General features: G+C 39.4%; 1 protein-coding gene across 1 annotated transcript; it reads right to left on the minus strand.

Annotated features, from left to right (window-relative positions):
- Positions 1-302: 302 nt before the first annotated feature.
- On the minus strand, positions 303-14,555 carry CLUL1 (clusterin like 1). The gene is made up of 8 exons (XM_053959558.1): positions 14,480-14,555; positions 13,442-13,551; positions 11,971-12,119; positions 10,141-10,308; positions 7,320-7,764; positions 5,943-6,080; positions 1,570-1,784; positions 303-470 (listed from the first exon to the last, which is right to left on the minus strand). Exons 2-8 carry the CDS (start codon positions 13,542-13,544, stop codon positions 303-305), a joined length of 1,386 nt encoding a protein of 461 aa, XP_053815533.1. The 5' UTR covers positions 13,545-13,551; positions 14,480-14,555.
- Between the last annotated feature and the right edge of the window lie 9,209 nt (positions 14,556-23,764).

Genomic DNA, 23,764 nt, shown 5'->3' on the forward strand with positions numbered 1-23,764 from the left:
TTTTGTGAAGAAATATTTATTATCACATTACCTCATCCCAGCTGTTACTTAAAGTTTGGGGGTTTCACAGATATATAAGTCAAATCATTTAATATCAGGGTGTCTGTGTTTTGCAGGCTAGAACATTGAGTGTTTGTTTGTGTTTTCCATAATACTTGTGTTTTTCTCAATGTGTCCTTTCTGAGAAGGCAGTCTTGTATACACCATGATTGAATCTTGTTCCAACTTAAGTTCGTTGCAATGTAAACAGCTTTTAAGAGGAAGTGTGTTCTCTGTGAAAGCAGAAAGAATGAACTTACCATTTAAAAATTCTGCTTATACAATTGAAGTGCTTTCCCAGCTATGTATTCAATGAACTCAGGACTCTTGGGATCTAAGTTGGGAGGAACTTTAATGGTGAAAGTAGGTGAAGTCAGAACGTTCACATCTACCACAGTTTCGTCTTTACTGGAGGGATCCCCAGGTACCACCTAGAAGAGATCAGATACCACAAACTGCTGTATGCTTTCAGTTTTGTTTATACCTGCTGTGCCCACTCTCTTTAATAGGGGAACATTAAGTAGGGGAATATTTTAGACTTGTCTACTTTCTTTAAATTGCTTTTTTCTGAAAAGACAGTGGGTGTCTGAATTTATGTAGGTGGTGGAAAGACTTGACATGGCACTGCCAAGACCATATTAAGGAACTGCATGCTAATGTCTATATCATGAGCTACATCTATAAAGAGCTTCTGTTCTCCTAATGAAAACTTCTGAGCTGTCCCACTAAGTTCAATACAACATTTGTGTCATTGAATTTATTCATTCCTGTGTGTTTTTCTAAATCAGACTTAGTTCTGTAGCTTTATTTTCCTAGAACAGATATCTCAGACTCAGTTGGGAAAGTGTGCCTGTCTCCTGTTCCTATTTTGTGCTTTCTCTTTTTTTTTTTTTTGGTGGATTGTACCATCATTTTGTATAAAGTTCTGGTAGTAATAGTAGTAATTCACTATATATGAGTGGATTTCTGAGTTAGAAGAGAGAATACGATCTGTCCCTTGCCCAGGAAAATGTATTGAATTTACCTTGGATGTATCTTGGTGTGTGAGACACAATTAATCATTACGTATTTACTGAAATATTGACCAATGCTGTCAAGCATGTGCAGGTTCCATTGCAAAAATCTGTATAACATTTGCCTTCTTTGAACTTTATAAGTACTTTATATAAGTACAGACACAGAGAGCTAGACATTCATCAATCCAATGGAGGTGTGTTAGTGACTGGTGCAGTGCAGTTTATCTGTGAAGGTAATCTGAGGCCAGTCAAAGCTGCTAGTGTCAATTTACTCTTATCAGACAATGATTCAGGTTAGCCATCCATCAGACTAAAAGGATTTAGAGGAAAATAGTTTCTAATCTCAGGAGTTTCAGCTCATTGAGGGATTACCAAGCACACACAAATTCAAGATGATAGGAAAGTCATGTTGTAAAGCCAAACATTACACACGTATCAACATCTACAGGAGCGTAAACATGAGCAAAATGCAGTTTAAAGGCAGCAATAGCTCCCGTCAGAAGACAACCCTTACCTTAACTATGTTGAAAATGTTTTCTGGTCCAATGGTCATGTTGGATAACTCAGACACCCACCCAAACCTTTCTTTCATTTTGTTCAGCAAGTAGGAAGTGTCCTCCGTGTGATGCCGAACCACCTGGAGAATCTGCTCATACTGCTCCCCTGAGAGATTAACCAGCTTAAAGGCTTCATCAAACTTTATGTGCAGCTCAGGAACGTTTGGGCAATCTGTTAGAAAAGACAGTGTTATGTCTTGTACTTTGTCTTTTCTGTCTGAAGAAATGAAAACTGTAAAAAAGCCTAGCGAGGGCGCATGGTTTGGATGGGTCTTTAAATAATGCTGAAATAAAAAGAATAATTTTTGCTTACTGATTATGGTAGATTTAGTTTAGACTCAATGACTAAATGAATGCATTATCCCATTTGTTATATTAAAGTCATTATGTATTATATATCATATAATATGTTTATATAATATTTCATGGCAATAGGTTTTCTGTTAATGCTAAATAAGATCTGGTAAATTTTACATATAGCAACTTCATAGTCTTCTTATACATTATGGGTTCTTTTATTGGCTCATATTCCATTATGAATCTATCCCAGGTATATAGACTGCAAGGCAGGGGCTGAGGGAGCAAAGTTCCTTCCACTGTAAGAGGAATTTTAAGTCCACGTGAGGGACCTTAACATATCTAAGTGTGTGGGACCTGAGGAGTCCAGAGGGAATTGGCTGATGTTGCTACACTCCATGATATTTGAAAAGTAATGGAAGAGAGGTGAAGTCTCTGGTGACTGGGAAAATGGAAATATTTCACTGTTTTTTTTAAAAAGGATTGTAAGATGGACCCTGAGGACTACCACTCTGCCAGCCTCACCTCTGTGCCTGGAAAGATTGTGGAACAGATCCTCAAGAAGCTCTGCTTAGGCACATGGAAGATAGGGAGGTGATTCGGGACAGCCAGCAGAGCTTCACCAAGGGCAAGTCCTGCCTGACCAGTCAGTGGCCTCCTATAATGGAATGATTCCATCAGTGGAGAAAGAAAGGATTAGAGAAGTAATTTATTTATACTTCTGTAAGGCCATTAACGTGGTCCCCCACAACATCCTTCTCCTAAACTGGAGAGATAAGGATTTGATGGGTGGAATGTTTGGTGGATGAGGAATTGTGTGGATGGTCATATCCAGAGGGTAGTGGTCAATGGCTTCATGCCCAGATAGACATCATGGACAAGTGGTGTCCCTTAGGAGTCCATACTGGGACCAGTACTGTTTAATGTCTTCATCAATGACATGGACAGCGGGATCAAGTGCACTCTTGGCAGGTTCACAGAAGACACCAAGCTGACTGGTGTGCTTGACACACTCAGGGGTTGGGATGCCATGCAGAGGGACCTGGACAAGCTCATGAAGTGGGCCCAGGTGAACCTCACGAGGTTCAGCAAGACCAAGTGCAAGGTGGTGCACCTGGGTTGTGGCAATTCCTGCTGTCAACACAGGCTGGAAGATGAACAGATTGAGAGCAGCCCTGCCAAGAAGACTTGAGGTGTGGGTGGATGAAAAGCTGGACATGAACTGGCCATGTGTGCTCACAGCCCAGAAAGCCAAACACATCCTGGGCTGCATCAAAAGAATCATGGCCAGCAGGTTGAGGGAGGTGATTTTGCCCCCCTACTCTTCTCTCATAAGACCCCTGAAGTACTTAATCTGAGTCTGGATTCCTGTATTGGTTTGCCACAGCCTGGTTTTAGGTAGCAGGGGGCCACAAAGACAGTGAGAAGCTGCTGGAAGCTTCTCACCATGTCTGGCAGATCCAATGGTTGATGGCACTGAAGATGGCCAAAACTGGGCCAATGGCAGAGGTTGGTAATGCCTCTGTGATGACATATTTAAGAAGAAAATAAAAACAAGTAACGGAATTTTGCTTCTAGTCACAGAAGAGGAGGAGCTGAGAACATGTGAGGGAAACAACATGGAGACACCAAGGTCAGTGGAGAAGGAGGGGAGGAGGTGCTCCAGGCACTGCAGCCAAGATTCCTCTGCAGGCTGTGGTGAGACCATGGTGAAGCAGCTGTGCCCCTGCAGCCCATGGGGATCCATGGGGGATGCAGAGATCCTCCCACAGCACATGTGGATCCACGGGGGATGCAGAGATCCACCCACAGCCCATGGGGATCCACGGGGGATGCAGAGATCCACTCACAGCCTGTGGGGGAGGTGCCCATGCTGGAGTGGGTGGATGCCTGGAGGAGGCTGTGATCCATGGAAGACCTGGTGGAGAGAGAAGGCCTCTGCTTCCAGACTGGAGCAGCCTGTCCTTGGAGGACTGCACTCCGTGGGAAGAGAGCCACGCCCAGAAGTTTTGGAAGAACTGTCTGCCTGTAGGAGAGACTCACGTTGCAGCAAGTGCAGTATGGTTGCTGCTTGTGAGTGGACCACACCAGAGAATTTCATGGAGAACTGTCTGCCGAGGGAGGGACCCCTCGGCCTCACAGGGGAAGGACTCCTCTTCCAGAGCAATGGAAGAAAATCTCAGTGATGAACTGAACCAAAAAAACCCCATGCCCTGCACTGTTGGTAGGAAGGAAGGAGGGGCTGGGGGGAGAAGGTGTTTTAAGGGCTTATTTTACTTCTCATTATCCTCCTCTGTTTCTGTTAGTAATAAATTTCACTTTGCAACTAAAGTTGAACCCTTGAAATATGTATCCTGGTCCTTATCTCACTTATGAAGCCTTCATTAATTTTTTTTTTTTTTTTTCCCTCCTTTGCCCAGCTGTGGCAGTGGAGGGTGAGCAAGTGACTCTTGTGGGTGCCTGGCGTTGGGCCAGTGTCAAACCACAACTCCTCAGCACAGAATGGCATGGACCTGTTGGAGCAAGTCCAGAGGAGAGCCACAAAAACTGTTAGAGGGTGGGAGCACCTCTCCTATTTATTAGGACAGGCTGAGAGAGCTGGGGTTATTCAGTCTGGAGAAGAGAAGACTCTGGGGACACTTATTGTGGCCTTTGAATATAATTTGTGACCATCAGCAACTGAAGGGTGCTTGTAATAAAAGATGGGGACAAGAGATAATGATTTTAAACTGAAATATGACATGTAAGTTTTTACAATAAGGGTGGTGAAACACTGAGACAAACTGCAGAGAGAGCAGGTAGATGTCCCATCCCTGGAAACAGTTAAGGTCAGGTTGTGTGGGGCTCTGAGCAACATGATCTAGATGATGTCCCTGCTGATTTCTGGGGGGTTGGTCTAGATGACTTGTAAAGGTCCCTTTAACCCCAAATTATTATATGATTCTGTGATAGAGGTTATTACAAGAAAGCTTGTATTCCTCTTGAGTGGTAAAACCTAATATTTATCTTACAATAGCTAGGCAGTAGTATGAGGCTAGCACCATCTGCCACAAATTCAGAATTGAAGATTGCTGTTTTTTTTTTTTTCTTTATTAAAATATGGATTTTAAACAAGAAAAATTTCTATACAATAACTGTTCTGTAAAAATTCAATTTATTTTCTGGATTATCAAGGGGCACCTTCAAGCTGATGGTACAGTAATAAACTGGTATCTTTAATACCCATGTGGGTGTAGATAAAAAGATAAGTGGTCAGATATTCTTTTTAAAGTGTTTCATTGATCATTAATGTTTGCCCCACTGGAGATATTCTGAAGACATTTAGGTTTAAGCATTAAGTTTAATGCGTAAATGCTCTTAGATTTTAAGATCTAAATAATTCTGGAAAGACAGATATGTTATGCTGCAGTGGGAGTCCTGACAGCAGTTCTAAGTGATAAGTCTGAAGGTTTTTCAGGTGCTCATAGATGGTTTCGACAGAGCTCTGCCATCTCCTTATATACTGACATGAAGTCCCCTTTTTGTCCTTCATGTCAGTTCCATTTGCAGACAGGGTTCAACAAAAAGTAATTACAGGCTCTTCAGCACCTGCTTTCATTGCGAGGAGCTGAATGATACCTGAGATTATACCTGCTTGTCAGCAGGAGAAGCGACTGTCAGGAGTTTGAGCTTCTCCTCAATTTCTGCTCAGCCCTGCTGCACCCAGGCAGGATCGACTGCTGCCTGACATCTTGCTTCTCTGCAGAATCGCAGCTCTAACAAAATACCTGTACATTTTGTTACAGGCTGTGGGACGTCTCTTTGGAGCACCAGCGGTATGTTAAGAACTGAGCTATACTGACACTCTGTGGAGACAGTGGGGAAAGCTAATTGAAATCATCTGGAATGAGGAATGGTTATTGTAGCCGTGGTTACAGTAAAAACTCAATAACTAAATGTTAATTCCAGTAGAAAATTAAAACCTCAAAATCTATAAGCCAGTAATCAATGCATTACAGAAAGAAAAAGGAAAAAAAGGAAAATCGTTATTTACCATGCAAAAGATTGTCTTGACATTTCTGGCATCTCTCATGAAACTGTGGGCATCCAGAGGAGTTCTCCCGGAGCTCCCTGCACTGAAGTCTCTGGTGCCCTGACACAATTTTTGAAAACATGCCACTTCTGTCAGGATCTAGAATGAAGTCATAGTATTTTTAGACTGCTGTTAAACTTAGAGTCTTTATAAGTATGCATTCATTACTGAGACTGAGTGCTAGAATATAATTTCTTGTCCTTAATCCAAAGTATTTTGCATAAATCCCCTTCCCTACCCCTCCACTTCCCCTCCTCCCCACAAAAATAAAAGGAATAAATTATTAAAAAGTAGAAGGCAGGAGAATATTCAAATTGTGTTTTCTTTCAAGGAATTCATGCTGTAGTATATTCCTTTATAAAGACTTAGGAGTGTATTCCCCAGACATACCCAAACAATTGCTAATATTATTACACATTATTTCTACAGCATGTGAGTTCTGGTAAGATCTTTTTGACCCTTAGAAGTCAAGATGTTTCATAATCACATACAGTTACATGAGAACATAGTACCCAAGTCTGTTTCTGAAGTAACATGGCTTATGATATAGAGAAAAATTAAAAAACACCATTCAAGTCACTTAACTTCGTATTTCCTGATGATCACGTAACGTTTATGTCATGTCACCTGCCACTCAGAGTTATGGCATGTGCTCACTGTGATTTCCCTGTAGACAAGGACCAGCATGTATTTGTCCTGTTTGCAATAGTCAAATATGGGGCTTATTTGTATTCTAAAAGTCGGCCATGGTCCTTTTCCTTCACTTAGTGCCATCACCAACAATATGCCCAGAATTTCTGGTCACTGGAAAACCTGACAGCTGGTCTTTGATTGGCTGGTATTTGATTGTCAAATTACATTGCTGCTGTAGCCTGCAACAGGACTTGCAGCTGTCAAGCTGAACTTAGCATCATTTGGCAAGGGCAGGGGTATGCCTTGACATCTCACAGAATTACCCTAATTTTTTAGAATTGGTGACCATGTCAATAAGAGATGATACAAATCATATCCTGACAAATGCTGAGATTAAATCTGTCAGTCAGCCTTATAAAAACCTGCATCCACCCTGAATATAAGTGCTCCTGAGAAGCTCCTCAAATGCTTTCAGAATTGCCATGAAAATCAGGCTGTGTAGTACCCCTAAGTCCCCCTGGAACATTTCTCTGAGATTTCTAGTTGACTTATATTTGTTCATTTAACTGATAACCTTGACCCATAGCCTCCAGAGTTTCCTTATGTATCTCAGACTCACATACTGAGTAATTCACTGTAGTTTAGCCATCCCAAGGGGGTTGATGTCATTGACAGTGCAATCAATTTTCATCTTCTAACACTTGCCTTTGGTTTGTTCTGGCACATCTCTTCTATAATCTCTGTATTCATCAAACACATCAGTGATCACCTCACTGACCCCTTCGAACACCGTCCTACTGAAATCAAAAACTATCTGTAAGAAGCCGGGCACGCCCCAGCCTCTCTGCGAGCCGTCGCTTCTGGTGGTGACCTCGGGTAACGCTGGCATACTGGGGGACTCACTCAACTCCAGGTCAGACATGAAATAAGTCTGAAAAGACTGGTCAAATTCTTTTTGCATGTGCTTGAAAAAAATGAAACTTCTGTCAAATATTGAGCCCACATCTGATAATAGCTGGCTAAATAAATTTTCCATCTTTACTAGCTGGGTATCCTCTTTCTCAGGCTTTTCATTGGACTGGATGTCTCTTCCTTGATCCTCATGAAAAGTAAATATGAGTGGAGGTATTTTCCTCAAAAAATCTTCGACCTGTGTATAGAAGGAGACAGACAACTTATCAGTTTCTCTTCTCTCAGGTAAGTGTCTCTAATTTTTCTCTTTCAAATACTCAAAGAAACAATGCCCTCTTAATTACTGCCAACACAGCGTATTCTCTGAAATAATTTAAGACACTAGACCCCAAAGAGGAGAAGTGCATTCATTCTAAATCATTCTTTCCAGATCAGATGTAAAGTAAAAAGTCTGCCAGTTGCCCTTTAATCTGTGGGGGCTCAAAGTTATTGTCAACATTTGGGTTTCTTCCAACAGACAGCTTGGACTTTTAAAGATGTGAGATGCATTTTTGTCTGCTTATGTGCAGTGTAGCGAGCAGAAGGTGATTTTCTCACTTGATTTGTAAAAAACCTGCTCTCTCTCATCCCTGGGCAAATCCTCATGTCCTTGTGTGAATGGAAATCAGCAAAATCAATAAAGCAGTGGCTCTGAGTGCATGGTTTATCATGTAAGAGGCCAAGTGTCAGTTATGCTATCACAGAGTTCCACTTCCTGGGTCTTGGCCACTGGTCCCCTGCTCCCCACTCTAAGGCACTACTTTGGCCTGAGCCAATAGAGTGGCTTTTTGAGCCACACTCCATGGAATTAGAAAATGGGTAAGGGTTAAGAAGCATCTTGCTAAAACACACATATATAGATATAGATAGATATAGACAGATATATAGATATATAAAGACAGTTATATATATTAATTTTTTTTTTTTTTTAGAAAACCAAATCATCAGCTTGATCTGACCACTAGTGCAGCTTAGAGGGAAGGTGAAGTGTGAAACAGCACTGCAGGAGCAGCCTAAGCCAGTATTGCTCCTGCTGTCTGTGTGTCCTCAGCCATAGCTACCATCTTTCTTTTCTTTTCTTTTCTTTTCTTTTCTTTTCTTTTCTTTTCTTTTCTTTCTTTTCTTTCTTTTCTTTTCTTTTCTTTTCTTTTCTTTTCTTTTCTTTTCTTTTCTTTTCTTTTCTTTTCTTTCTTTTCTTTTCTCTTCTCTTCTCTTCTCTTCTCTTCTTCTCTTCTCTTCTCTTTTCTTCTTTTCTTTTCTTTTCTTTTCTTTTCTTTTCTTTTCTTTTCTTTTCTTTTCTTTTCTTTTCTTTTCTTTTCTTTTCTTTTCTTTTCTTTTCTTTTCTTTTCTTTTCTTTTCTTTCTTTTCTTTTCTTTTCTTTTCTTTTCTTTCTTTTCTTTTCTTTTCTTTTCCCCTTTCCCCTTTCCCCTTTCCCCTTTCCCCTTTCCCCTTTCCCCTTTCCCCTTTCCCCTTTCCCCTTTCCTTTCTTTTCTTTTTTTCTTTTCTTCTCTCTTTCTTTTTTAATGACTTAGGTCACAACACAATTCTTACTTTGAAGGCTTCAAATAAACCAGATAACTCATGGGGGAAGTTACCAAGAGAGTCAAAGACAGTGACAATGCAGTGTATAACTTTTACTGCAGTAATTGCAGCATCCACAGACTCTTGAAAATCCGAAATATTTATATGAGCTACCCATGAGCAATATCTAAAAAGCTAAATGTATCACAAATTGTCTTAAATTTAATATCTTCCACATTTTAACCTGAATTATTTTAAGCATTTGCAAAAATATTAAACACCTGTGCTCTAAGCCCTGCCTGAAACACCACGTTTAATGTTTTTGTATTTTTCAGTACATGGAGGGATACAAGCTAGGGAATCTGGCTAATATTTTAGTAGCAGCAATTACAGTTTTGCTTCAGAAGTTTGTTGAGCTTAAAGCATATGCTCAAACAAAAAAAAAGTGATTACAATTGTTTAATTTTGTAGTAATAATGGGCCAGTCAGGAAACCATATTTTCTTTCTAGTAGAATTAGGGGAATCTCCTTTGCTGATAGGTTCCTTTATTATAAGAAGTTAAGAATTTTAAAGTTTTGTTTGTTACTTAAAGAGTTTATTTAAGATAAATATAGGAAAGAACGGTGCAATAAGTAGGTGATTTTTTTTCTCCCATGTAATTTTGCTAACTACATCTACACTTTTAACTTTGCTGATTTTCAGACAGACCATAAAGAATCTACGTGGTATTTTTCACAAACAGTTCTTGATCATGTTAATGAAAGTCCCACTGTAAGAGAAAACATTTTATATCTGGAATGAATCTGTTGGAGTTAGGGGAGTCATCAGTTTCCATGGAATCTTGCCAAGGTGCCACTGAATGCATTTTGGCTCAGCATTCCATGACCATAATCACATGTAATCTTTACCATATAACTTCATATTTCCAGACCTCCAAATGAAATTAATTTTAGTAAGCTGATATAACTGGCAGACCTAGGTATTGAGAAAATAAGATGTGCTGTCTCTTTGGGTAAACTCAAGAGTATTCTCCAGATGCAAGTTTCTTCCTACCTTTCTCTTAAAGGTTGACACACCATGTTTGCACGTTGTATAGTATCTCATGCAGGTACTTTCTAAACAAGATTCACATTCATCCCATAGATTTTTCAAGGATACTTGACATTGTCTTTCCTCTTCTTCCAGTCTTGCCTTTACTTCATCCATAAGTCGCAAGGCTTGCTAAGTAAGGAAAAAGATTCAGTGAGGGCAATTTTCAGATTAGTATTCTAAGTACTTACTCCAGTGTTCATCACTCATTTTGGTTATGTATGGCTCCTTTTTTTGTTAATCCCTAACCACTAGGGTAGGTTGCCTTCTCAGCTTCAGTCACATATGGAGGGAACTGAAAATTGAAAACCTTTTCCCTATAGGATTTTTCTGATGTTGTTATCTCAGGGGGCACAGCCTACAGGAACAAATGGATCTCTACAGTCTACCAGGATTTTTGATGTTAAGAAAAAGACTCACACATCATTCTGTGTAAGAATTCAGCCTCCCCCATGGTCATGTGTTCAACTCGTGTTATTTTTGCTCCATATCATCTGAAGACTCTTCATCTGTCCCAGAAATAGTCCTTTTCTGTTGCTTTTCTCTACCTTTAAGGGTTTGATATTTCATGAGGGCAAATCCTTGCCATAAAGTCTGTCTAATGCAGAAATATATAAAAGTATAGCATCTCTGCTGCTTGCCAGTGTACTAATCAAAAGGCTGTAGTAAGGGGATTTTTTCTTGCACTTGTGGAAGTATGAGGAACCCCTTCCATACTGAAGGGCAACAAGATGCATTTCACAATGCTGCTTCTATTTACTTCATCAGTTAGGGCACAAAGCTGAGCAGATCAGAAGCAGCATTTTTGGAATAGACTTGACAATGGAAAGAGAAAAATTCTTCCTATTGAAGTAGATTACACATCCTCGATTTCTCTCTCCAATTGCAACATATTTCAATAGTTTTGGTTTCCAAACAATGTTCTAAGTTATCTCTAAGTATGACAGAAACCTTTTAATAAATGGAGTTTATTCCTTTTTGTCAGCATTCCAATAGGGAAGAGACTCACATAAAAGAAAACTTCCGTCAGAATGTGCTTGATGGAGACTGTGACAACAGTTTTCATAGTCTATGTTTAGTTATTTTCTGATCTTTCTAATACATTTATTCAGTGTTTTATGTGGATGTAAATCCTGTGTAAATGAAATCACCCAGTAAGATCTAACAAGAGTGTTGATTGTGGGAGTGCAGTGGTGTTCCTTAAGATGTTAGAAAGCTATCAGTACCTACTTTTTTAGTTTAAATAACTACCAGATGTTGGGCCAGGAGGGAATTTTCCTTCAACTTTGTTGAAACAAATTTAGGATATTGGTGGTTTTTTAAATATAGAGTAAACCTCTGTTTCTTCAGATCATCTGAGCACATGGCTCTGAACCTAGGCATTGCACTAAGACATTGGAAACTTCCCTGATTCACTGTACTTTCTTTAGAGCACATTATCATTTGTGGCTTTGATAATCTCCTGCATGTCTGAAGTTTGCAAAGCAAGGTGGAAAACATCTTGTGGCCCCAGGAGTATAGAAACATGGAGGGCAGAGCTGCTGGACCTTCTGCACAAAACACTGTTCTGCAGTGGCCTGCCATTGCCTTGGTGTGAATTCAGTGAAGCAGGGGTTTTTAGAAACAAGTAGTATGTGCAATTTTCCTCTGCTACTGAGACAAAGGGGCAGAAGCAGATTTTCTCTCAGTCCCATGACTGCATGAAAAGATGTACACTGCTTATTTTGTACATACAGTTTGGTTTACATTATTCCCAGAATAAACATAAAATCCCCACAGATGCATTTATGTTACCTGTTTTTCTTCACTGCTCTTCTTCAAGGTTTTCATCAGATCTATGTGCTTATCTTCATTTCTTTCCATCATAATTTTCATCTGCTTAATACCAATCAAAGCTTTCTTTACCTCTTCATCTACATACTTCTCTCCAACTTCAGATAATTCTAAAAAAAAAGCCAAATTATACAGTGACTTAATCAGATTTTAACACTATTGCAAATTGTCATGCACTGATGATGGAGAATGAAATAGTTCTATGTTTGCCTACAGTGGCAGAGCCAAATCTGAGATAGTGAATGCTGAATGACGCTGAGTCAAGACAATTTCCATCAGATAAGAAATCTGATCCAGAGCTTTTGCAAGGATCAGCTGTACTTGACTCAAAAGATATAGTCAACTGTCCCACTGCTGAATATTGAATCCCAGAACAATTGAGACTGGTACCTTTGGGGATCATTGAGTCTGCCCCCTGCCCCCCTCAAAGCAGGGTCAATTACATCAGGTTGCACAGGACATCATCCTGGGTTTTGAATATCTCCAAGGATCACTCATCAGTTTTCTAATGACATAACCTTTATATTTATCTTTGATCTGGTTGAAGCCTGTGACAGCTTCCCTCTACATTTTGAAAATGTAGAATACAAGTGCCTTCAACCTGTTTTCATAAAAATACAATTTCTAGACTTCCTATGAAGTAATGACCATAGAGCTTTGGTGAAAACCTGGGCTGGCCCATGCATTGCACCTTGAAGCTCTGCATGATTGCCTATCCTTTATCTATGTTCTTTGTGGAAACACCCTGACTATCACTGGAACAATAAAAAATGAGTAAAACCATAACATCTTGAGACTGCCAAAAACACATTGATCACTTCTTCCTTTATATCTTTCTTTCTCACACCTAACTTCTTGTTTGTTTATTACGGAAATCTTGTCAACAGAGACTGAAGCACAGGATTGTTTAATGGCTGATCCTCTTTCTCACCACAAAATAAAGCCATGCTTAGGGGTGTGTGTGTGTGTGTGTGCAGAATAGCTCCTATTTTCTAAATTAAATAATTTTTTCCAGTTATTTGTAAAAGCCACCTTTTTCAGTGAAGTATGTAAGTGTAGAGGAAATATTTTCAAAGATTATTTGAACAAACAAAATAGTTCAAAACCTGTTGAATTGAATTTTGGGTTTGGTTTCTACTCTGAGGATCTACAAGGAACCAAATAACCTATAAAAATCCTGTAAATACTTTTTTCTTTTGGCATGTGATGCTTATCTGTTAATCCCTTTACTTTCTCATCCTGCTTGTTCTTATCTTCCTATTGTGTGTGTGTGTGTGTGTAGGCATGCAATCAACTTTATGATGGTTTCTAAGCTCCACACATGGAAGTGGAACTTGTTGATGCCAGTGAGTGTGGAAGTCAAGATGCCCTCCCCAGCTGGAGACCTGGGCCCAGGGGCTTCCAGCACACCCTGCAGGAAAAGCATACGTACGCTTGAGGTTGTCGCGGAGATTCATCTCCTCCTGCTTCGTCGGCGCGCACTGGTGGCCACTCAGACACAGCACGTGTATTATAAATATCCAGGAGGACCTCATGTTCTTTCTGTTAAAGAAAAACAGCTCGGTGCAGTTACATGTAAACATTGTCAGGAAGCTCAGATGTCTAGGTATCCTAAGTAAATATAAACACTGACTATAATACCGAGTGTCTTACATGATCCTGTTAATTTTGTCTCTGACGATGGTTAGTATATGTATAGTATGCACCTAGGTGAAAATACATGAGTAAGAAGCTTGACCTCATTTGTAATTATCTATTTATATTAATTAGATGAATTCCACTGAGTTTGAATAGTGGTTAACAGAATCAGGAAATGTATATATAAAATCAAAAGCTTATGCTGCTCAGTCTGTCCCTTTTTTACGTTGTGAAACACACTAATTGCTGATCTCATATCATATCCTTAGTTCATATTATAAATACATCTATGCTAAACACTACTGACAGTTTTAAAGAGTGAAGTTTCTGGAATGTTGTTCCCTTTCTTGTGTCCAAGCATGCAATTCCTTTCAGTGTCCTTCAGAACAAGACTTAATATAAGAGATGCAACAATAGGTGTGTCACAAAATCAGCAATTAGATCAATTTTGTAAACAAACAGATCACCAAATGAAAGAAATCCCTACAAAATAAGGGGGGGATGCCATTTCCATTATTTCCCTCCTAAGAGCAGAGGCAAAAGGTTTATTTTTCAGAAACCATGCAACTGCACTTTATGGTTCTCATCTGATTAAGTGAACACAGTATTCAGATGCCTTGTAGTTAGCCAATATAGCCTTCTTTGAGATGCAATTACCAGCCACAAAAGCATAGGTAAATTAAAAGCCTGGATTTGTTTACAGCCTGGATTTACTTCTATAGTTACTTGCACATTGTACCTTTACGTTTACAACGAAAGACCAATTAACTGCAAAGAAATACAAACACACAGCCAAATAAAAGTAAAAAAAAAAAAAAACAAGTATATTTACCATTAATATTTTGCGCCTCTTCTGCAAAATTGCTTCCTATATCAGGAGTGGGCTGAGCTGTGTTCTGAACCTATCTCTGGGAGTGTCAGGGATTTTGCCATGTTCTACTTATCTGATGAGAAGGTACTTAATCCTATTAACGGGACATTTAGTCGCTAGGCTGGAGGATTCTGCGTGTATGCGACTTCACGTTCATCTCTGTGGGCAAAACCACCAGGGGGAGTGTTGGGCAGAATTGCCTGATTTAATGTAATTTGGAACTGCTACTTTTCTGTAGCCTTTTGTCCTGTTAGGTCTTCCATCGTCTTACTTCTTACGTTAGGAGACACCTGCAGCTTATGCTATTAGTGAAATTGATACCATTAGTTTGGCTAAAAATAGCTTTCAACGTTTAATCTCTTCAGCATGGTTTTAGCTTGCTATAAAACCCACTTCATTATGTAAGGGCCTTCTTTGTACACCTTCTGAAGGTACAGGAGTTGAAAAAAATAGGAACCCACATGCAGGCTGGCATATGAGCAGATTCTGGAACTAGATAAGCAATTTTTGGCATTTTGTACATCATTGTACTTGCCAATGTTTTGGGGGTTTGCCCACTTAATACTATTTCCTTCAGTTTCTCCATGTCTCTGAAATATGTCTGAGATCTGACTTGTACAAGGTTTTGGATACTTTGAAATGAGATATTTAAATACTAACAGGTGCTTAATATAACATATGGACAGGTACTGTTAGCAAATCATATCCCACCTTGTGTTATTCAGCAGTATATTCAGACTACAGACTCCCTTGTAGTCTAAGAGGAGATGGGGAGAGTGGATGATTGTAGCCCACAGTCTGTAACAGCAACTTTAAGACATTCTATTCTATTCTGTTTACCTAATCATTAATAAAGGCCAATTGATGATTGATGGCTAAGATCTAGCGTGATTAATGCTGCTTAGGCAAGAGATTTCAGGGATTTAGTTTTAAATTATCAGCAAGAATGGAGAATCTATTGGCTCTAATGTGAACTGCAAGTCCCCAGTTTGCATTAAAAATTAGGGTAACTTCACTTTTTTTCTGAAAATTATGGATGGAATGGAATGTGTATTTTGTTGTAATCTATATGAATTGCTGTCTCATTGAGTTTCTGCTTACTCCTTGACCAAGACTTATCACTACCCAAAACATTTCAAGTTGTCTTCTGTGGAAAAACCAAGCAGGCACCCTTGAAGACCTTGCAATGCCCTGGTGACTGTTTGTTAAGGATCCCTGGGTCTTGGACGGAAGCAGAAGGGGCAGTGTCTCTCTCCCCCTGTGAACCTCACACTCAGCTCAGGAGAGAGTGAAACTGGAAAATACATTTGCACAAAGGAAGACAACCTATTACAGGCACTTGTGAAACATGTGCTATTAGCCTACATGTATAATGAATCCTAACAAAGACTTTTATCTTTCACTGCAAGGGTTTCTCCACTCATTTTTGACATTTCTCTTTGCTAATATTAATTTACCAGCAGCATTCATTTTCTGGTCTTTCTGAACCTTACTCTGTATAGAGAAAGCTTTATTCAATCTAGAGTAAAAGGGGTGATTTCAACACATCACTTGTAGTTCACAGGAGTTTGTGAGAAAGCAGGTGGCCCCAGCCCTGTGGGGAGGGAGAGCTGCACTCCTGCCCAAGGGGAAGAGGCTGGAGAATGCCTCTGGCACAGATCCCACCACTTACTCCCAGAATTGCCTGCTTTCTGAAGGTCTCCTTGGGAGTCTCTGGTCAAGCACACACTTGCACCTTGCAAAGCCAGTCCTTAAGCTGATGCTGAGACAGAGTCCTGGTGCGTGTTGAGCTCCTGTTCTCAATTCAGTTGATTTTGAACATTGCAAAGTGCCTTGCATCATCTTAGGTGTTACTCCTCATACTTTATTATAACCATTATGTAACCACATGGAAATAGGCCCTACTGTATGTATCTATTTCTTTTTTACAAAACCACAAAATCCTAGCCCTTTGCTTTCATGTTATTTCATATATATCCAATGGCTGAAAGAGGAGGTGTAAGGAACCCAAGGACAAAACTGATAGAGCTAGTATGTCTGTTAAATTTAATCTTGGGCTTAAACTTAACCTTAGAAGTGCACTTAAGAAACCAACACCCTGTTCCTGAAAGGCAGTTCTTAATCGTGCTTACTCTGAAAAGCTTTTCCTCTCTCATTTCTGTTTTGAATTTAATTAAACAAAAATCTCATCAATAATACCTCCAGGTTTTATGTGAAATATCCACTCTCTTTTCTTTTAACATTCCGAATCTGATTTGCAGTGACCTGTTGTGGAGATCTCCATTTTTCATTTCAGCTGCCATGTTCAACAGTTTCCTCTTAATATTTTATTTTCCTTTGAATTTGAGTGCTTTGATCAGCCATAGTATAGCACGTCATGTCATGACATTATGCTGACATTTTCAATTTTTCCCACTCTTATACAAGCAGATGATTCAATGCTGCTGAAATTAATAAGGTACTCTTCTAATATTGAATCATACTAGAGAGTCTGAAGCTGTTGGGAGCTAATTGTAGAAAGTGTCTTTTTTCCTACCCCAACTTCCTACCCCTATTATTCCACTACTGCTCTATTTTAATTGAATTAATATTTATTTATTGAAAAAAAAAAAAAGGAAAATAGCTTGAAAAGGAGTTTCAGTTATAATAGATTCTTTTTGCAAGATACTGATAAATTGAAAAGTAAATAATTGTAACAAGATATATAGGCATTGAGCTTGAACCAAGCTGAACTTGAGCAATGAGAGTTGTAGCTGCTTTGTGAATTTTTCTTAGGTCCTGCTGGATGACCTCCACAAATATGTAATATTTTTTCACCATGTACTGTGACTTCTCCCTTTTTGTTGATCCATTCCACCTGGCAGGATTAAGCATCAAGAAATATGTTGAAATGGAATTTCCTGTGTTGTACATCAGCTATAGGATTTTGTTCCAGATAGATATTTACACAATTATTTTCTGTTTGTAAGAGTTGTTTCCTACTATGCTACACATTTCCTAAGCATTTCTTTCTGAGCTAGGCCAGGCATACAGTGATCAGGCTGAAAATACCTGTACATATTTATAGACTCTATGAGTCATGGGAAGTGCAATATACTGACATTAAATCTCTTGGTATTTGTATGAAATAGTCCCTAGTTCTATGAAATCTTAATTAGCTTTATTTGTAAGCTCTATTATTAGTTCTACTGCTTTCAATTGAAATTAAATCCTTGTGGGGGTTCGTGGTGTAATTACATGGCTAATCTAAAGCATGCACAAAGCTTTGCTAAAAGTTAATATGAGTTTTAAGGGTATAGAATTGAACTCCTGTGCTGTAAAAGTTTGTTTTGTTTTGTTTTGTTTTGTTTTGTTTTGTTATGTTTTGATCTTTCCCAATGCTTCAGGAGCCCCTGAGTGGCTTCTGCTTTCTCCTGTATTTCAAAGGCTCTCAAAGTTCTCCTGAAGTTCTGTATTCAGTCTTTGAGCTCTACCTGGTTACCTGAAGTTAGGAACCAAGGCTCCTTCTTTAGCCAGAGGGAGAGGCATGCTCCTGAGGTGCTCTCAGTCATGCTGGAAGGCCTCAGACAGAGGAGCTGAGGCTGCAGTAAGCTGAATAGCTACAGTCAGTCTAGGCTACACATCTCGCGAAAATACCAGCTTAGGCGCCCAGCGTAGCACAGCTGTGTTAGCATGACAGGATCCCAAAGTTCACAAGCCCCGAAGCTCAGAGTCAGGCTGACACAATTACCCTGTCTGGAGGAGGGTCAGGCAATGCCAGGTCAGGACGCTGCGCTGTGCTCAGCACAAACATGAAATCAGCAGAAGACAGAAATCAGCCTGCGAAACTTAGAGCATCACACTGAGAGTTAATGTGGCTTTAGCTGGAATTATTAAGCTACAGCTTTTGGGGTCAGCCAGACCAGCTTCACAAGGCTTAGCATGCTTTAAAATGCATGAGCCTTTTCTGATTTCCTTTTGCTTGTCTATCCATGGATGATAAGGATGACAATTCGGTGTGGGGAAAAAATCTTCCATTTCACTGCTGAAAATTTTTTGTTTCCCAAGCCCTTCAGGGCTTTGACACAAAGTTCTGAATACCAGTCCCAGCTGTAACATGACAACTGTTGTTTCACAGGGCCATGCAAAGTTTTTTCCCACCTTATCCAGAGGCATTGTGGGAGGAACCTATGGTGATAACGAAGACTATGTTTGGGAAGGCAAAACTGTAACAAAAATTTAATTCACTTTACCAAGTAAAAGTTTAAACCTTAGGGTTGAATGAAAGACAATAAAAAGCTGAAAGCTAAAAACTATGCAGTTGTCTTCAGAATCTATGCTTAGGATATCAGCTAAATATTAAAGCTGGAGAAGCACTATTACTGACATTACACCAGGAGATATCAAAGTCAGTGCAAGGATAACAAAATGAGCTAGAAACAATTTATTAGAAAGCTATAAAGCAAACCTGCATGGTACAGTTACACAAACAGATTTCAGGAAGTATTTAATATTAAAATGCTGAAGTTTTGAACCAGATGTTTTGCAAGGGTTTAGCTTCAAGCGTCCCTAGGAACGTAAAGCACAAAAAAGTTTTATTGCATGCAGACATGTAATATATCAGCTTTCAGCCTGCAACTGAAAGGAACAGGGTGCCTTCTGTGTATTCATCTGGTTTGCTTAAGCATATCTTTGTCATTCAGCTTGTATCCCCTAGTTAAAAGAGTGACTGATTATTGAAAACAACTCCAGAGTTTATTGAAATTGGGAGGACTGAGTTACCAATTTGTGAGGTGCAGAACAGCTCCTGAAGATGGTAGCTGGAAATGGATTGAAGGCAGTCAGGATAGGACCTTGATAATATTCAATGAGGAAACTGGAAATTGCTTAGCTTGGCCTCTTGTTTCTGCTGCATTTAAAGTGGACCATGCTCCAGTGCCTATGGGACAGCAAACCCATAGAAGGATGTCTGAATATAAAGCTTCCCCATGTAGTTGATAATCAGACACACACAGTTCCCTTGCTTGCAGTAGCACAAAAGTGGATTCCAGCAAACCTGGAATGCTGCCTGAAGCTGACATTTCCTCCATTTCAAATATTAAGGACAATTTCTAAGAAGACCCTTATTGCAATTACGATTAATGACCTCATGCTTCTAAGAGTTCTTGCTTAATTGCCATTGCACATGTTTTTACAGCTGTTCTTTTATATAACTGGTACCCTGCCCTGTGCATTTGCCTCAATATTCAAAGATTTTTAAAGCACTGTGAAAAAAACCCAGTAGTTACAGAGACTTGACAAATGGGAGGAGAATAAAAAAAAAAAAAAAAAAGAAAAAAAAGAAAAAGAAAAATTGAGTTCAGACAAATGAGAATTAGGAATGAAAGAAAAAAGGCAGAAAGGAAAAGGAAGGTGAAATAGGAAAGACCACAAAGTACAAAATGTCAGGGGAGACACGGAAAGAACAGTGTTTCCTATTAGAAGTATATAAATTCATATCCTCTACCAACAGCCAAATTGTTATTGCATGCAAAACTAATGTAGGAATCCCATGAAGATGTGCATGTGGCAGAACAGGATAACTCTTGAAATCTTTTATTGTTCCTCATATTTCCTTCGGCTCTGGTAGGAAGCCATTCTGGGAAAGATGGGGGGATTTGCCCACACTTCAATACATTTTCAGGTACTGTGAAATGCTAAACACCAAGAAAATAATTGTGGAATTCACCAGTCCAGATTTGTGTGTGCACAGTGAGTGTGTGCACCTCAGCTAGCAGGAAGCAACCTGATCTACAGGAAGATATCCCCTACCTGTGACAGGGAGGTTCAATTAGATGATTATTTTGGGTCCCTTCCAACCCAAACCATTCTGTGATTCTATTATTCTGTGACATGTATGATACAGGCCAAAATGGGAGACTTGGATATCCTGCTGAATATGGATTTGTGCAACATCTATCATGCATGGAAGCTGGCAGGGTCAGATCATTCATACTTGCAGCACAACAAATATAGAAATTATTTCAAGTTGTAAAAAATCCAGTCTGCCATTTTCTAGTACAACTTCCAGTCAGATGAGATGGCAGCTACTGTGTTTAAATCATCATCCTTTTGAAAACATAAAGTGTTAAACTCATAAAAGATGAAGGGAAACTCCTACAGAGCACAATAATATACTTAGCATTAGGCTCTTAACACTTCAAAGTCATGCTAGATTTTCACTTGGGTCAGCTACATTATAGTGTCCAGAACAGTATCACACATCCTACTTTGTGGACAGTGGTTTGTAGGGATTCATTGTTCCTTATTCCTTATGTTTTTATTTTGTTTCTGCAGACAAAGTATGTTTTTAAAAATCCTAGAAGATAGGGTCATTGTGGACATTTAGCACAATGGACAAAATGCTCTAAATGGACAAAATGCTTCTCAAATGAAGAAATCCATGAAATTTCACCTGCTGGAAGGATATTTGTGGTATGCAAATCTGAAATATTGGGGTAGTACTGTTTTTTAAGGAGTAATAGGAGTAATCTCACTGTATATTCTCACCACCTTATAGCAGGGGTTTGGCCCTGCATCTCATCAACAGACTAGATACAGGAATCTTCAGAAAACAATTGAAACCATGAGCTGGGTAATACTTAGCTTCCTGACTGATCTGAAATGGTTGCTACACAATGTTTGCAAAAGCAGACAGAACCCCTGGTTGCATATATGTTGGGCACAAGAATGGTCAGTGAGTATTACTAAAAATTCATCAATAATGCAGACACATTTGAAACACCTTAGGTGCTAGAAAACTTCCAAATATCCACGGAACAGGCATAATTATGTTGTAAATATTATTCAGAAGTATTTTGCTATTGGTACTGGGGGGGCAATACCACATTATGCATTTCCATACCTGACCTCAGGAAGAAATGAACTTTAATTTCATCCTTTGCCCTTGTGCCTCCAATATTATTATTGTGCCTCATATCCCAAGAGCAGACGGCTGAAGGCCTGTTCCTCTGCCTGGGTCTTACATATTTAACTGCACACATAGACACATTTATATATTAAAACAGTAGTCAATGGGTCAGATGGTTAGCTGATGTAAATAAGCAAGCTCCCTTGTCTCTGCAGACAGCTCTGATTCATACCAGCTGAAGACCAGTACATTTTCACTAGGTCTGGATTCAGTAAACCACACACACAGAGTGCAAAGCAGCCTATTGTTTGAAGGAAACCTTTCTTGTTTAGGGCACTGCTGAACAAATAAACTAGGCAGCAGAGGGAATTAGCAGGAATGAAGAGCATTAGATCCTCAGAGAAAATAACATCGAGAAAAGCCCTTGGTATCCATCAGTCAGAATTTCTTCAGTCCTAGACAAAAGCTGCAATGGAAATTGCTGTGTTGTAACCTGTGTGATCCCATACTGAATGATTTACTTGAAACACAGTGCTTCCAACACTGTGCAGATCAAGTAGCATGAGCAAGGAAAGAAAGTAAAGTAGAAATTAGAAAGAACTTAAATACTATTCAAGCAAAGCACTTAACCATGCATTTAACTTTTAACCTGAGAGCAGTCCCATGGAAGTCAATGGGATTACTTACATACTTAAGCAAATCATGAGATTAAGAGGTCCGGTGGATCGGGATTTTAAAAATCTGCATGGCTGTTACTTCAAAATGGATACAGTACAACAGAGGAAGAAAAGGAGAAAAATCTCTTTTCCATCCTCAGTTTCAAGTGTACTGACAAAGGCATGATAAGATCTAGCACTAGGAAGTTAAAGTTGGAAAAATCCAGCCTTGAAATAAGACATTTCCTTGTAGCTGTGAGGAAAATATTGAGGTAGCTTATGAGAAGGGAGTGGATTTACCCTCACACAGAGTTTTTATGATGGGGTTAAACATATTAAAAGAAAAAGGAGATTAATCCAGATTTTGAGAGAAAACTCAAAGAGTTAAAAATAAAAATTAAATTGCGCAGTTCCTGGAGAAGAGACACCTCCACCAGTTAATTGCAGCACACTGGTCCACATCCAACCTCCAGCTCAAAAGATTCCTAAACCACTGATTATGAGACAGATGATTTTATATTGCTCTGCTTTTTGTATCTCTTGTAAGCATCTGCTGCTTTTGAAAGTACTACTTGGCTGGACATATTTCTGATTTAATCTCGTACAATCATATTTCTTTTCAATACTGTACTATACATACACACACATCATGAGAGGATTAAGCTGGCTGGTATTTGCAGTCTTTTCTGGCCCTATAGTATGTCAGACTGACTTGTGCTTACCCCCTTTGTTCATGAGTTTGATAGGAAACAGCATTGATTAAATTTCCTGGCACTGTTTGACAATCCTGAGCTTCCTTCAGGATTTGGGAAGGAAGTGGGTACTGCACTGCACAGGCCTCTGTGACTCAGTGGCTGTCCATGGAGCTGGAGTCATCCAGGAGCTTCTCTCCTGAGCAAGTCCCAGCAGCCAGGGTGCCACACTGTGACAGAAGGACCTCCATTTCTCTTCTCCATGGCACACGCTTTCTAATCTCCTAAGGAAAAAAAAAATGTTATTTCAATACTGTCATATCTGGATTAAGCTTGTATATCCTGTGGTTAACTAGAGACCAGACCAGATGACCTCACTCAGTTTTTTCTGGCTCCAAATGCTGTAAACTCTTGTCCTGGGCTAGAGCCCATCAAAGCCCATCTGAGCCCCTGGAAATACTTGTATTGACTTCACTCTGCATGAACAAGACTTCAGCTCAGTGTACAGACTATGCCTGAGCCAACGGGGGTCCAAAAAGAATGTGGCTCAGCTTGCAGTAAATACATGCACCTAAATGACCACAAGCAGAGCTATTCAGAAAGGACTAGTAACAGCATCGTCACAGAAATTTAATGTGTGAAAGCTCAATTAGCTATAGATATCAGCAGGAGATATTCTTCTCAGCTTTCTGTATGAAAGGTCTGCTGAAGTTAAAAGTATTTATAGTTACGTATGGGGCAAAAATTTAGGATGGACTATAGGACCCTACAGGATTCAGCCACTGGAGAAAAGCTGTTTCACCACTGTTTGTCCATTTCCCAAAATGAAACCGACATCAGTCCACATAATTTAAAGGATTCTAAATGAGAAAAGACTCATGCTTTAGGCCAGAAGCACATCTGGTATAACCCTAAGGATCTAGTTCATAGCAGTAATATTTTTCTGCAGTTTTAAGCCAGAGCTTCTGCAAGTTTCAGTATGAAAGCTTTAGACCTAAGACATGGCAGA

The sequence above is a fragment of the Vidua chalybeata genome, chromosome 1 (assembly GCF_026979565.1).
Source record: "Vidua chalybeata isolate OUT-0048 chromosome 1, bVidCha1 merged haplotype, whole genome shotgun sequence".
NCBI lineage: Eukaryota > Metazoa > Chordata > Aves > Passeriformes > Viduidae > Vidua > Vidua chalybeata.